This window comes from Narcine bancroftii, chromosome 1 (assembly GCF_036971445.1).
Source record: "Narcine bancroftii isolate sNarBan1 chromosome 1, sNarBan1.hap1, whole genome shotgun sequence".
Classification (NCBI taxonomy): Eukaryota; Metazoa; Chordata; class Chondrichthyes; order Torpediniformes; family Narcinidae; genus Narcine; species Narcine bancroftii.
The window spans coordinates 383,023,103-383,035,985 of record NC_091469.1 but is presented as its reverse complement, the minus strand read 5'-3'; the positions used below and the strand labels follow the sequence as shown (position 1 = coordinate 383,035,985).

General features: G+C 42.3%; 1 protein-coding gene across 5 annotated transcripts in view; it reads left to right on the top strand.

The window, feature by feature from the left end:
* Positions 1 to 12,883, top strand: part of LOC138751343 (coagulation factor XIII A chain-like) — a 120,655-nt gene that overhangs the window by 79,028 nt on the left and 28,744 nt on the right. For all 5 annotated transcript variants that reach the window (XM_069913517.1, XM_069913513.1, XM_069913516.1 and 2 more), the window contains exons 8-11: positions 137 to 275; positions 3,669 to 3,772; positions 9,189 to 9,277; positions 11,061 to 11,214. In XM_069913517.1, the coding sequence (XP_069769618.1) occupies positions 137 to 275; positions 3,669 to 3,772; positions 9,189 to 9,277; positions 11,061 to 11,214 (486 nt within the window). The remainder of the gene's footprint in view (positions 1 to 136; positions 276 to 3,668; positions 3,773 to 9,188; positions 9,278 to 11,060; positions 11,215 to 12,883) is intronic.

The window sequence follows — 12,883 nt, the reverse complement described above, 5'->3', positions numbered from 1 at the left end:
TGTAATTGCACGGCACAGGCTCATGGGCTGAAAGGGCACGTCATCCACATTTTTAAGAACTATTTCATTCCTGGATTGGACATTTGCTGTCTTTGAGAAAGTCTTAAATGTGTTATTTTATTGTAACTCTTTCCAGTCCTTCGGTGCTTGGGATTACCAGCCAGGGTGGTGACAAACTTCTCCTCAGCTCATGATAACAACGGCAACTTGTGCACTGACATCATTCTGGATCCAGACGGAAAGAAAATCCTCGAATTAACCAAGGACTCGATCTGGTCTGTCTAATTAACAGTGCGCAACCGGTGCCCTACTGAAGCCACATTGCATGTGAAATCCAAGAACCACATAGATTGCAAATGCTGGAAGCTTGAGCAAGCAATAAACTGCTGGAAAGACTCAGTGGGTCAGGCAGCATCCATGGGTAAAAAAGGTCAGGAACCTTAGTCAAGTCTTGATGATGGTGTCTGACCCACTGAGTCCTTCCAGCAGTTCATTGTTTTCCATGTGAAATTAGTTGACTTTGTTTAATTTCCAAGTTAAAGATGAATCAGCAATCCAAGTGGAGTTAAAGAAGGAAGTCTTCAGATGCTGGGGTCAAGTCCAATGCACAAACGTGCTGAAGAAATTCAGCAGGCCACACAGCATCTAAAGGAAGTAAAGGATTACCAACATTTCAGGACTGGGCCTCTCTCCTCATAGGCTGACCCCTTCATCTCAGAACAAACCTGGTAAACCTCTTCTGCACTGTCTTCAAAGGCAGAATATCCTTTCTCAAGAAAGGAGACCAGAACTGCACTCTGCACTCCAGGTGTGGCCTCACGATAAACCTGTACAGTTGCAGCAGAACCTCCTTGCTCTTAAATTCAATCCCTTGAGCAATGAAAACCAACATCCCAATTGCCTTCTTGATTACCTTTTGCACCTGCAAACCAACCTTTAGCGATTCATGCAGAAGCTCTTCCAAGTCCCTCATGCTACAATCTTCTATTCTTCCTGCCAAAGTGGATTGCCTCGCATTTACCAACTTTGGACTCCATCTGCCAGACCTTTGTCTACTCATTTAACCTTTCTATGTCTCCCTCAGACTCTTAGCATCCTCTGCATAATTTCCTTTCCCACTCAATTTAGTGTCATCACCAAACTTTGATATGTTACACTCCGTCCACTCTTCCAAATTGTTACTTTATGTCATGAACAGTTATGGGCCCAGCACCAACCCCTGCAGCACTCTGCTCACCAGAGAAACACCATTTATCCCAACTAGTAAATACACAAAAGTGCTGGAGAAACTCAGCAGATCTCACAACATCAATAGGAGGAAGACAAGAGATATATAACCAAAGCTTCAGGGCTGAGCCTTCATCAAGGTTTTTCCAGCACTTTTTTGTATTTACTACAATTGCTGTGTTTGCAGACAGTCCTGTTTAACTCCATTTATCCCATCTCTCTGCCTTCTATAAGTTGATCAATCCTCTATCCATGTTGCCCTAATTCCATGCATCCTTATCTTAAGGAATGGTCTTTTACATAGCATCTACTGGAAACACATCAACCTGTTCCCTTCTATTCATTGCCCTCATCCTATCCTCAAAGATCTCCAATAAACATCAAACACGACCTCCCCTTCCTAAGTACATGCTGTGTCTGCCTGATGGAACAATTTCTATCTAGATGGCTTGTTATTTCTTCCTTAATGATAGCTTCATTCTCCTGACTACACACGTTAAACTAACTGCAGGTACCTGCCTTTTGCCTACATTCTTTTTAAAACGATGTCATGACATTTGATGTTTACCAAACTACCACTACTTGCCCAGAGTCCAGAGAATTTTGATAAAATATCACAAACACCCCATTTCTTTCAGTATCCTGGACTAGGGGACTTATTTATCTTTTATACTCATTAGTTTGCTCACTACCACCTCTTTCATGATTGTCCTCACCTCCTATTGTGTCCTTAATATCTCTTTGGCATGTTAGACATATCCAACAAGGACTGACACAAAATAGTTGCTTAAGGCCTCATTACTCAATATTAATTTCCACATTACTCAATATTAATTCCCCCTTCTCATCTTCCAAGGGGTCTATGTTCACTTTAGCCACCCTTTTCTGCTTTATATAATTATAATTTTTTTTAACCATCTGTTCTAATATTTGTGCTAGTTTACTTTAATAACTGAGCTTTTCTTTATTGCTTGCTCAGTAGGGATTATGCATGATTTGTCTACTGGTCTGGTCATAAATTAACCTCTATCTCTGCATTTTAAATCGATGAACTTGAGATTACCTGTAGACATTAATATCTGCAGGAAATGTACCAGAAGGTCAGTATGTACTGGGGGTAGGGATTTTCCAGCCTATTCATTCATAACTGGCATTTATAAGCCTTCTCTTCATTCAGCAGCCCCAGCTTGCTCTACTTCCCTTAGCACGGTGCTATGTCTTGTCCCCAAGGACCACCATTGACAAAAAAACGCAATTGAAATGAGATTTCAATTAAAGAATGTTCTTAACGTACTGTGTGCTAATTTTGTTTTCAATATCTGAAGATTACTTGTAGGTATTTTTAAATAGTTGAAAGCATGGATATTTAAAGTTGAAAGTTAAAAAGAGCTCTCTGTGTTCAAAGAGTTAATGTAGTTTGGCATTCTGAAATAAGCTTGTCTCCTGGGATGGAGTGTAAGCTTGTCTAATTGGAATATATTTAGATTGTTCCCAGCTGTTTGCTACATTTGAGCTCGTGTTTCTATAGTTGAAAGCAAATGCCTGAATGCAGCTCACAATCACATCCATTTTCTTATGGAGAGATTTGGCAAATAGCCCACAATTCCTGAAAGGGAAAGAGATGAAAATGTCTGTATGCTTCACAGCCTCATCTCAAAGCTTTTCACAGCCACTGAATTGCAAGTGCAAAGACTATTGTAGTGTAGGGGAGTGCGGGAGCCAATCTTGCACAGCAAGCTCCCACAAATACCAGTGCTACCTGATTGCAGAGAAGTTCATGTCCCAAAATTCAGACTGAAGACATATGAGATTATTCGGTGCTCTCTGTACTCAGCCACAGTCCCATTAACTTCTCAGACCCAGGTGATTACACTGTATGACCAATTACCTCATTACTACGTTGTACTAGATGAATGTTTCCCCAATCCTTAATGATGTTGATTAACGGATATCTATTGCAAAAACTACAGGGGTATCTCACTGCTGTTCATCGCAGGCAGATTTTTGCCCGCATCCTCCTGAACAGACTTGTCATTGTCTCGGAGTGACTTGTCACTCTCCTGGAGGCGCAGTGCGGCTTTTGGCCAGAATAGAGTGCAGTGGACATGATATTTGCTGTGAGACAAGTTCAGGAGAAGTGCATCAAGCAGAACAAGCCTCTCTACTCTGTCTTTATTGACCTGACAAAAGCATTTGACACTGTAAACAGGGAGGCTCTCTGGATCATCCTGAGACATTACAGATGCCCAAGGAAATTCGTGAGGATGATCCACAGTTGCTCATGCTGTTTTCAATTCTCAATTAAGATTAAATGTGGCAGAAATAATAGCAGCCTTGGACCTCAAGTTCTCTTGCCTTGTTTTCCTGATGTTAGCTTTTGTTCCTTGTTTAGGGATCAGGTTAACAAGAGTCTTATTGCCTTGTTTTTTATTGCGCCACAGGAACTATCATTGTTGGAATGAATGCTGGATGACAAGGGCAGATCTGCCACCAGGCTACGATGGTTGGCAAGCTGTGGATGCTACACCTCAAGAGACGAGTGAAGGTGTGTTGCCAGATCAGGGATTTACATTTTTGACATTGATGCTTAATATTATGGCACCAAATACTGATGACTGTTGAAATACAGTATGGGCATATACATCCTCGAAAAATGCAAGGTAGTCTGTGAATATCTCCAGTGTGGCTTTTGCTCCTTGCAATCCTCATGTAAAAATGTATTGTCAGAGAAGCTGGTCAAATTTTAGCCAAAGAGAAATTTAGAGGAGTACATTTCTGATCTTTACAGTGAATGCTAGCTACAGGGATCTATGGTCTTCAGTTTCAGTCCAAGGGGGAGGCATATGATTTATTAGGCTTTTCCCATTGTATCAGCCTGGATTTTCCAAATGTTTCTGTAAAATGTTTAGAGTAAAAGGCATAGAGTATGGTAACAAGCCCCTCCAGCTTACAAGCTCATGCCACCCAATCAACCTTCGATCCCTATACGTTTTGAAGTGTGGGAGGAAACCGGAGCAGCCAGGGAAAATCCACATAGATACAGAGAGAATGTACAAATTCTTTACAGAGAGCGCCAATTCGACCACAGGTCATTTGTGCTTGTAATAGCATTGTGCGAACCATTCTGCTTTGTGCTGTGTTGGCAAAATAAGATGAGTAGTCCAGGAAATTAATCTGGTTTCCAGCAACAACTATATGAAGGTTGGTGCTGGGATAATGATACAAAATTAAGGGAAAGGTAGCCATTCCTGAACCCCCTAAGAAAGAAATAGAGCATTGCAGCACAATTACAGGCCATTCAGCCCACAATGTTGGTGCTGATCTTTATAAATCTACTCCACAATAATCCACTTTTTTCATACCTCACATTCTTAACCCTTTACTTTTCTTACATCGACATGCCTATCTAAGAGTCTTTTGAATGCCCCTATTGTACCAACCCCCAGTATCATCCCAGTAATGCATTCCAGTCACCCACCTTGATTTTAAAATCTAAAGTTTATTTCTAAATTTAATAAAATGTATTTAAAAAATAATTTTTAAAAATTACCTCTGACATTTCTCCAAAATTTGCCTCCACTCACCTGTAACAGATGTCCTCTGGCAATTTGCTATTATCACCCCATGAAAAAATGTGTTGACTGTCCAACCTATCTAAGTCCCTCATAATCTTATACACCTCTTTTAAGTCACCTCTCAGCCTTTGTCTCTTCAAAGAGCTTCTCTTCTGTTGAACACTGGACACAGAATGAGGCCATTTATCCCATTGTGCCTCTATGGGGTACCGAGATCCAGCTGTGGATGACTTCCAGAGCTAGGCATGGGGTCTATGCACAGCCCAGGAGGTCTCCTCTCACTTGGACCAATGGAAAAAGCTAGGACAATTGCAGTTGAATGGCTTGTTGTTCAAAAGTACTTCTTGACTTGAAAATCTTGGTTTAAACATGTGCATATCATGGAGAAACCTAGGAATTATCACCATGCTTCAAAGTTCAGAATAAACTAGGCTTGGTAGTTGCTTTAAGGTAACTTGTGTCAGGTCCCTGAATAACTCTCATTGGAGAGGGAACATTGTCTTGACAAGTTTCAGTATGAGCTCGCAGTCGTCGACATTGTTAAATCAAGCTCCACAGCACTGACAGGAAGAGAAAGTAAGTTCACTGCAAATGAAATTCATTAGAAGCCAGAAAAAGAAAACAGGTTTGAGAAATGTGGAATAACAAACTGACAAAAAAAAACTGCAAGTGATAGATAACCAAAGCGAAACCAGAAAGTGATGGAAATATAATGCACGCCAAGGCAGATCCCATGCAGAGAAGGCAGGATGGGATATTTCAAATTTGCATCTCACTGAAAACAATGATGAATACGTCCTAGTAATCCTGGAAAAAGCAGCAGGACCAATGAGAACAAACAGATCCACTCACCATAGAGGGCTGGATAAAAAAAAAAGCTTATTCAATGCAAGGTGAACAGGCAGACAAAGATACAGCAACCAATAAATGCTAGATGAATTTTTGTTGCATTATTTTCCAACTAACACTTTATTGAATTGTTATTTTTGAATACTTTTTATTGAGTTGGAACGTAAAGCATAAGAGCACAGGACAGGCCCTTCAACCCATGATGTCTGTGCTGACCATGATGAATGGGGACTTGTCCAAGAATTGCCCATATCCTTGCTTTATATTCGATCAGTTTATCCTCAGAATGAAATCCTGGCAGGGCAGCTAGATGTAGCTTCTTCCCATTTCACTGGCACTTCTGTGGATGGAAAGAAAGACAGCAGTTTTTTTTTTCCTGAGAGTCACAGCATGGTGACAAGCTCTTTCAGTCCACGAGCCTGCAGCAATCAAGTACACCCATGTGACCAATTAACCTACCAGCCCCTAACATGCTTGGAATGTGGGAGGAAGCCGGAGCACCTGGAAGAAATCCACATGGACAAGGGGAGAATGTACAAACTCCTTACTGATAGGGTGGTCTTCATCTGTAAAGCTCTGGATGCTACACAAAGTCAGAAGGCCTTATTTATCACATACTACGTCAAAACTCAGATATTCATGTGGCAACACCATCATCTGAGAAGCTGGGTTTGGTCTCCCTGCAAAAAAGAGGCAATGGGTTTAAAACTATGTGTTATACACAAAGCTGCATTGGATGCGAAGGTTGGTGGGGTGGTAGATGAGATCATGGGGATTCCTGGCCTTGTTGCATCTCAAGGCAGAGGGCCAAGGCAGATCTGTAGGAAATAGTGGAGATGCGGGTAAGAAGGGTTGAGTTAATGGTGGTAGAGGGGAAGCCATGTTTTATTAAGAAGGAGGACATCAAAACTATGGTTTAAAGCTATAAGTGGCTTAGATAGAACAAGGGAAGGGAAATTGTTTCCAGTGACAAGTGTGGCAAGGACTAGACAAGCAGGTTGGAAATGATTAGCAAAGGAAGCAGAGTTGAGAAGAGGAAACCCATCGTTAATCGGAATCCTGATGAGGCAGTGAGGCAGGAATAGGAATGGGGTGGAGGGTGGTAACTGGAAATGCTTGTGATGACTAGGATTAATCAGGTAATCCTATTAATGTAGCTTCTTCCCCTTCGCATCCAATGCAGCTTTTACTGTTTTACCTTTATCTTCAGATAAAGGTAAAACAGTAAAAGTTCTATTATTGTCATGTAATACTACATTTAGAATGTAACGTACATGAAATTCTATAACTTTTGTCTACTGTAAAGTAGACAGAGAGTCGCTACTTTGTCCAATGCCCCTCACAGGAACCTAAAGCACCTGGTGTTCCTAAGCGTTCTCCCCTCCAACTAGTGACGAGTCCTGAGCCTGCTTAGTTTCCGAGATCAGTCAATCTCAGGAGTGTTCAGCCTATTAGGTGCTGTGAACCCGGGGTAGGCTCAGTGTCAATTTGTGAGATCTGTGGATCCCCACGCTGTTTGACTTTGAGAAGATGGAAGTGAGTCCAACAAGAGAGATTGCAGATGCTGGAAAACCAGAGCCACAGGCAAAGAGCTGGAGGAACTTAATGGGTCAGACAACATCCATGGAAGGCAATAGTCATCCAGCGTTTCAGGCTGGAACCCTTTGTCAGGACAGAGCCTGATCAGGGCAGAAGGTGAGTCTGCGGTCCTGAATTCTGGTGGTCCTGCTTCTATTGGTGCTCTCGTGGTGCTTTTGGAGAAAGAGTTCCAGGATCTAGACCCAGTGATGATTGACCCACCCCCCCCCCCCCCCCCATGTCAGGATGGCAGGACAGCACGTGCCTCAAAGGGAACCTGCATGTGACGGTGTCTCTTTGCAACTGCTGCCTCTTTCCATTCTTGCTGATGGAGTAAGCAGTGAACATTGTAGCTGGTGCCTGCTGCAGCCATTATACACCACAGATAGGGGAACAAATGGCTCGATTGTCACCAATCAAGTGGGTTGATTTGTCCTGGATGGTGTTGCGCTCTTTGAGAGTCATTGGAGCTCTACTCATCCAGGAAAGTGGAGCAAGTTCTGTAACACCTTCATCCAGCCTTGGAGTTAGTGGCAAGGCTTGGGGGTCATCAGGAAGTGAGCCACTCATCAGGATATCAGGACTTTCAGATGCTGATCTAGTTGAGATTCTGGGTTAATAGTTATCCCTAGGATGTTGATGGCAGGGAAACACTTGATGGAAATATCACATTCAATGTCAAGGGTAGATGGTTCAATTCTTTCTTGTTAGAAATGGTCAGTTTTAGGCACTTTTATGGCACACACTTTGATTATTTATATATTGCTCATGAGGGCACAAGTTAGTGCCGCAAAATCTTAAAGAACCTTGTGCAGTTATCACTAAAGAAGGAAGATAGTAGGTCGAGAACAGTCAGCCTGAGGAACTCTTGGACTGATGACCTGGTGCTGGGATGGTCACCCTCCAGCAACTCCAATCAACCTACATGGTGTGACGGATGATTCCAGCCACTGGAGAGCTTTTCCTTGGCTTCCAATTACTTCATTTTTACAGGGTTCCTTGGTGCCACACTCAGGCCAATGCTGCCTCTCTGTTTGAACCTCATAACATAGAACAGTGTCATGCAGAAACTGGCTCTTTGGTCCACGATGTCTGAACACGATGGCACATTTAACTAAATCTCTTTCCTTGCACATCATCCATATCCCTCCATTCCCTGCATATTCATGTGTCTATCAAGAGTCCTCTTGCACATTACTATTGTATCAGGTTCTGCTAACCCTGGCACCCTGTTCCAGGCACCCACCACTCACTGTGTAAAAAAAACATGCCCCAAGCATCTTTAAAACTCTCCTCCTCTCCCTTTAAATCCATATAATTTAGTATTTGGCATTATTACCCTTGGTAAATAATTCTGACCATCTACTCTATTATATTATAATTTTATAAACTCCTATCAGGTCTCTCCTCAGCCTCCAATGTGCCAGAGAAAACAATTCAAATTGGTCCAACCTCTCCCCAAAGCTTATCCCTCTAATCTAGGCACCATCTTGGTGAATCTTTTCTGAATTATTTCCAAAGCCTCCACATCCTTCCTGAAATGGGGTGACCAGAATTGTACGCTATGCTCCAAGTACAGCCTAACCACACTTTTATATAGCTGTAACATGACTTGGTTACTTTTATACTCATACCTTACGCCTTCTTTATTATCCCATCTAGTTGTATGGCCATGAGGTACAATTCTCTTTGCAAGAACAAAATCATCTGCAATCTTTTTAGCCTGGTTGTTTATCTCTTTGATACGTAATGAATTATCTTTCTGTCTAATGATCAGAACTCTTTACCTATTGCTCCAAGTAATTCACATCAATGAGCTGATGGTTCCTCTGTGCCTCTCACTCTCAATTTCCATGTTATTACCATACTTATAGTTCATTTGATAAATGGACAGAAAATTTTGACTCAGTGTTTCCCTCTGAATTATTCATGGATTAATTCTCACATTCTTTTCCTCAGGCATGTACAGGTGTGGACCAGCCTCTGTAAATGCCATAAAACATGGGCAGGTTTACTTTCCGTTTGATGGACCTTTCATTTATGCAGAGGTAAGTGAAAACTCTCGAGAGGAACAGCAGGAGATTTTATGTGATATCAGGTATATAAATACTGACCAACTATTATATTGATGAATAACTGATGAACTGTAATAAAATCCATGCCAAGTATCAATACTATTACCCTTCAAATCACTGACAATTTTCTGAGTCAAAATGGCCTGTTCCTTGCTGACACTGAGGGAGAGGTTTGTAACGACTCTGATTTACCACAGCTTATACCATGAAGTCGACTTCCTTTATTATTCACTAGACACAACATTGCAATCTTCAACTCCCCAAACACCACCCAGCCAAACTCCTCTGTCCTTCTCAATGGCTCACCGCCACATGGATGACGTTGACGCTCTCACTCTTATCTTCCTGTGTCTGAGATCTAACATCCACATACTGACACCTAACACACCCGCACATGTGCACTATTACTCCCAAGTGTCGCTTCACTTACATCATCAGAAGCGAATGGTATTGCTCCCAATGCATCCACGACAGGTTGTGGTGGTGGCACCAAGCCATTATCTTTCCATTGGAGATTCAGCCCATGATGGTGGTATAGATGGAATTGAGGCTGTGTTTAGCCACACAGTTGATGTGTACAGGGAGTACAGTTGGAGGCTAAGCATGCAGTCTTTTTGGGCCCCAGTGTTGTCACCAATCCTCATTGGTAGCAACCTGCGGGAAAGGAGGTCATGAATCCAAGACAAATAACATGGTGTTGGAAGGGGTCAGGCAACATCCTAGGGCAGTTGCAGTCAATCAATATTTTGGATTGGAGCACTTTATCAAGACTAAAGTAAAAAGGGGCTGATATATTAAAGGGGGAAGAAGCAAAGATTAGTTGCAGAGGAGGGTGCTGAGGCCAAGCTGTCTGAGTTTGGGGATGACTTTATTTGGCAGCAATGTGTTGAAGATGGAGCTGTAGTCAATGAATGGAAATACTCAGCAGGTCAGGCAGCATTTGGATTCTGAGGAACCTGAAGGCTCTGACCCTCCCAACAATGCAGCCAGGTGAGAGGTCCCTTGGCCTCTCCTTCCCCAAATCAACAATAAACACTTTGGTCTTGGTGACGTTGACAGCAAGATCGTTGTTCTGGTGAAATTACCCATATGAAAGGGAAATAAGCTGGGGAGGGAAAAAGCAGTGATAGCGTAATGAACATGAGGTGGGAGAGGTGCAGAGACAGGAAGAAGAAGAGACAACTGGGAGGGGGAGGAGGTTAGATGAAAATAGTGGAACTACATAGAGGTGGGGTTTCCTAAAATTATAAAAATGGATGTTCCTGCCACCGGGGTTAAGGCAGTCAAGGAGGAATATGATGTGTTGGTCCTCAAGTTTACATTTGGCCTCACCCTGGCAGTAGATGAGGCTCACAACAGACATAGCACTGTGGGAAAGGTGAAGGGAGTTGAAATGGTTGGCCTCTGGGAGTTCAACCCAGACTCTCAGACTCACAGATAGTGCACTTGGTGAAGAGGTCCCCTAATCTGTGTTTGAACTCACCAATGCAAAGGAGGTCCCACGTGTACACCGAATGAAGTGAATTAGGTTGAATAAATTCAGGTCAATGACCATTCTCCAGCTTTTACTTTCCATTATCTGCACTATTTTGATATTCAGTGATAAATTAAATATTACCATAAAACAAGGTAGTGAAGTGGTGGAGACTTGTACTTGCACAGCAGGAGAACATCCCTTGTGGGACCGAGACCCTTGACACATTATTGAAGACGTTTGCACTTGGAGAATGAAAACGAATTTTGATTTTTTTTGAAGGTAAACAGTGATGTTGTATACTGGATCAAACAGCAAGATGGTTCCCTAATTAAAGACAAGGTGAAGACTGATGAAGTGGGCAAGTTGATCCTGACCAAGGAGACGAGGTCTGATATGAGGAAGAATATCACGGATCTGTACAAATACCCAGAAGGTAAGGACACATCCAGCTTTGAAGTTGGGAAGTACTTTTAATATGAAGTAAAAATGTTTCCGGCCACATGCAGGGAAGATGCTGGCAAGATGCAGAGGCAGAGAGGGTATAGTGCTAGCCCACACACTCTGCCTGTTTGCTCCCACACAGAGCTTCAGTCATTATTCACCATCTTCCTCTTCAATCTAAAGGCAATAAATGTTTTTGACTCTTTCAGTCCCCTTCAATGCAATATTTTATGTTGCTTCTGCTGCATGTTACTTTCTCTTTCAAACTGTGAGTGACCGACATAAAAAGACAGACCTACGACATAAAAAGACAGACCTACATCTCCACTGAGTATCTCACAGCAGTGCACATGCATCTCCCAACCAGTGGAGGCACAGGTGGAAACAAAGCATCATCCAAGAAGGCAGAAGGCCTCCCCTTTGGTTCGGTGAAACAGCATTACTGCCATGATGCGAACACCTGTGTCTGACTTTGAGGTGAAAATAATTATAGTTTGTGGACATTAAACTGCAGAAAAAATGAGGGAGGGGGTAGATTAGATTTAATTTAATTTTTTTGTTTTTTTTCTTTGATGTTGTACAAGTTATTTCAACAAATGTGTTTAACATGATCACATAGATCATTTCAATTAAATGCTTTTGAGGTAGAAGCAATAGTTCATGTAGTTTTACCTACTTTTTTTTGCCTTTGTTTTGTGCTTTACTTACTCACGTACAAATGAAGTATAATGCAATTGTCAATTCTGTATATATGCTTGATATGTTAAAAAAAACTGCAAAAACATCCAGAAATTTTTAAGCTTGTCCTTTCTAGTGTAAGTAAAGCAGGAAAGTCTGCAGAGGCTGTGATTGTAGTTTAATACACAAAAATGCTGGAGAAACTCATACAATATCTAGAGGAGAAAAAAGGTAACCAGTGTTTCAGGCCTTCATCAAGGTAGAAACAATGCTGGCAGGTGCCTGAATAAAGTGATGGGACATGAGAGGAAGGGGCAAGGGGAGAAAGAAGCACAGGCTAACAGTGTGGTGCACTGTTAGCCAGAATCAGACACACATAAGGTAAAGACTGTACAACAGTCCACAAAGACTTCCACAGAACCAAGCTGCTGTAGTTGCAGTAACTCTGAGTGAGCTTTGGGAGGCCGGCGCAGGCTTATATCTAGGAGGGTGATTGACTCCTGACCGGGTGGGGGTTGATCCCTTCAGGCTGATTGATTGACAGCCGGCCAGGTGTTGTCCTGTTTCCTTACACTTCTGCAGGTACAAAGGTTGCCCTCTGCAGTGTGCCGGTGGTACACTCCTGCAGGTACAGGTGTTGCCCCCTGCAGTATGCCGGTCGGTGGTGTACCACCAAAAACAGGTAAGAGGTCAGAGGTGGATTTAGCTGGGAGGGTAGAAGAGAAAAAAAAGGGTGAGAAGTGATGAGAAAGGGAAGGGGTGGGAAGGGAAGGAGGTGGGAAGCTGGAGGAAAGGAATCAGAGGGGTAGGGAAAGAGAGACTCTGGAGAGGGATTTAACAGAAACAGGAGAAATCAATATTAATGCTATCTAGATGGAGACTTCCCAGATGAAATATGGTGTTGTTCCTCCAATTTGCAGGTAGCCTTGGTTTAGCACTGAATGTAACTTATTTTTAATTGCATGGTTATTCTTAATTAATGC